The sequence below is a fragment of the Arachis ipaensis genome, chromosome B07 (genome assembly GCF_000816755.2).
Source record: "Arachis ipaensis cultivar K30076 chromosome B07, Araip1.1, whole genome shotgun sequence".
Taxonomy (NCBI): Eukaryota; Viridiplantae; Streptophyta; class Magnoliopsida; order Fabales; family Fabaceae; genus Arachis; species Arachis ipaensis.
Window position 1 is genome coordinate 19,010,684 of NC_029791.2, and position 785 is coordinate 19,011,468.

At 37.3% G+C, this 785-nt stretch overlaps 1 protein-coding gene across 1 annotated transcript in view; it reads left to right on the forward strand.

Annotated features, from left to right (window-relative positions):
- The window catches only part of LOC107606847 (ATP-dependent DNA helicase PIF1-like), a 1,363-nt gene continuing 903 nt past the window's right edge, over positions 326–785 (forward strand). Inside the window, exon 1 of the mRNA XM_016308862.1 lies at positions 326–674. Coding sequence (XP_016164348.1) covers positions 326–674 — 349 coding nt within the window. The remainder of the gene's footprint in view (positions 675–785) is intronic.

A 785-nucleotide genomic window follows, 5' to 3' on the forward strand; every position in this document is an offset into this window, starting at 1 on the left:
GTATAGAGATGCATGCTTCGCCCTTGGACTCTTGCAAGATGACAAAGAATTCATTGATGCAATTAAGGAAGCAAGCTCATGGGCCTCAGGATCATATGTTAGGAGGTTATTTGTCATTCTATTAACATCCAATAATATCTCAAGACCAGAACATGTTTGGGATAGATGTTGGCATGAACTCTCAGATGATATGTTGTATCGATAGAGAGCCGTGATGAACATGAGGGGTGAGTTTTTATTAATTACAATGATAAAAGTTCTTCCTTATTGATCATTTTTAGTTTGATTGAATTTTTATGGTATCGTATAATATGCAGAGTTAACAATGTCAGATGATGAGATTAAGCAGTTGTGCTTAATGGATATAGACAAGATCTTACATTCCTATGGTAAGACCTTGAAAGACTATCCTCCTATGCCTTTAGCAACTGAAGTTGATAATTCTTTGTTAACCGAAAGGGTTATAAGGGAAGAGCTAAACTTTAACAGGGATGATTTAAAGAAAAATGCCTCAGACATGTTAGCCATCACAACACCTGAGCAGAGATATGCATTCGATAAAATTGTTACAGCTGTGTATTGTGATGAAGGGGGTTTTTTCTTTGTGTATGGTCATGGAGGTACTGGAAAAACATTTCTCTGGAACCTTATGTCTGCTGAGATTCGCTCAAGGGGTGATATAGTGTTAAACGTTGCTTCGAGTAGTATTGCATCTTTACTTCTTCCCAATGGAAGAACGGCACACTCAAGGTTCAAAATACCGCTGAATATAACTGAGGATTCTG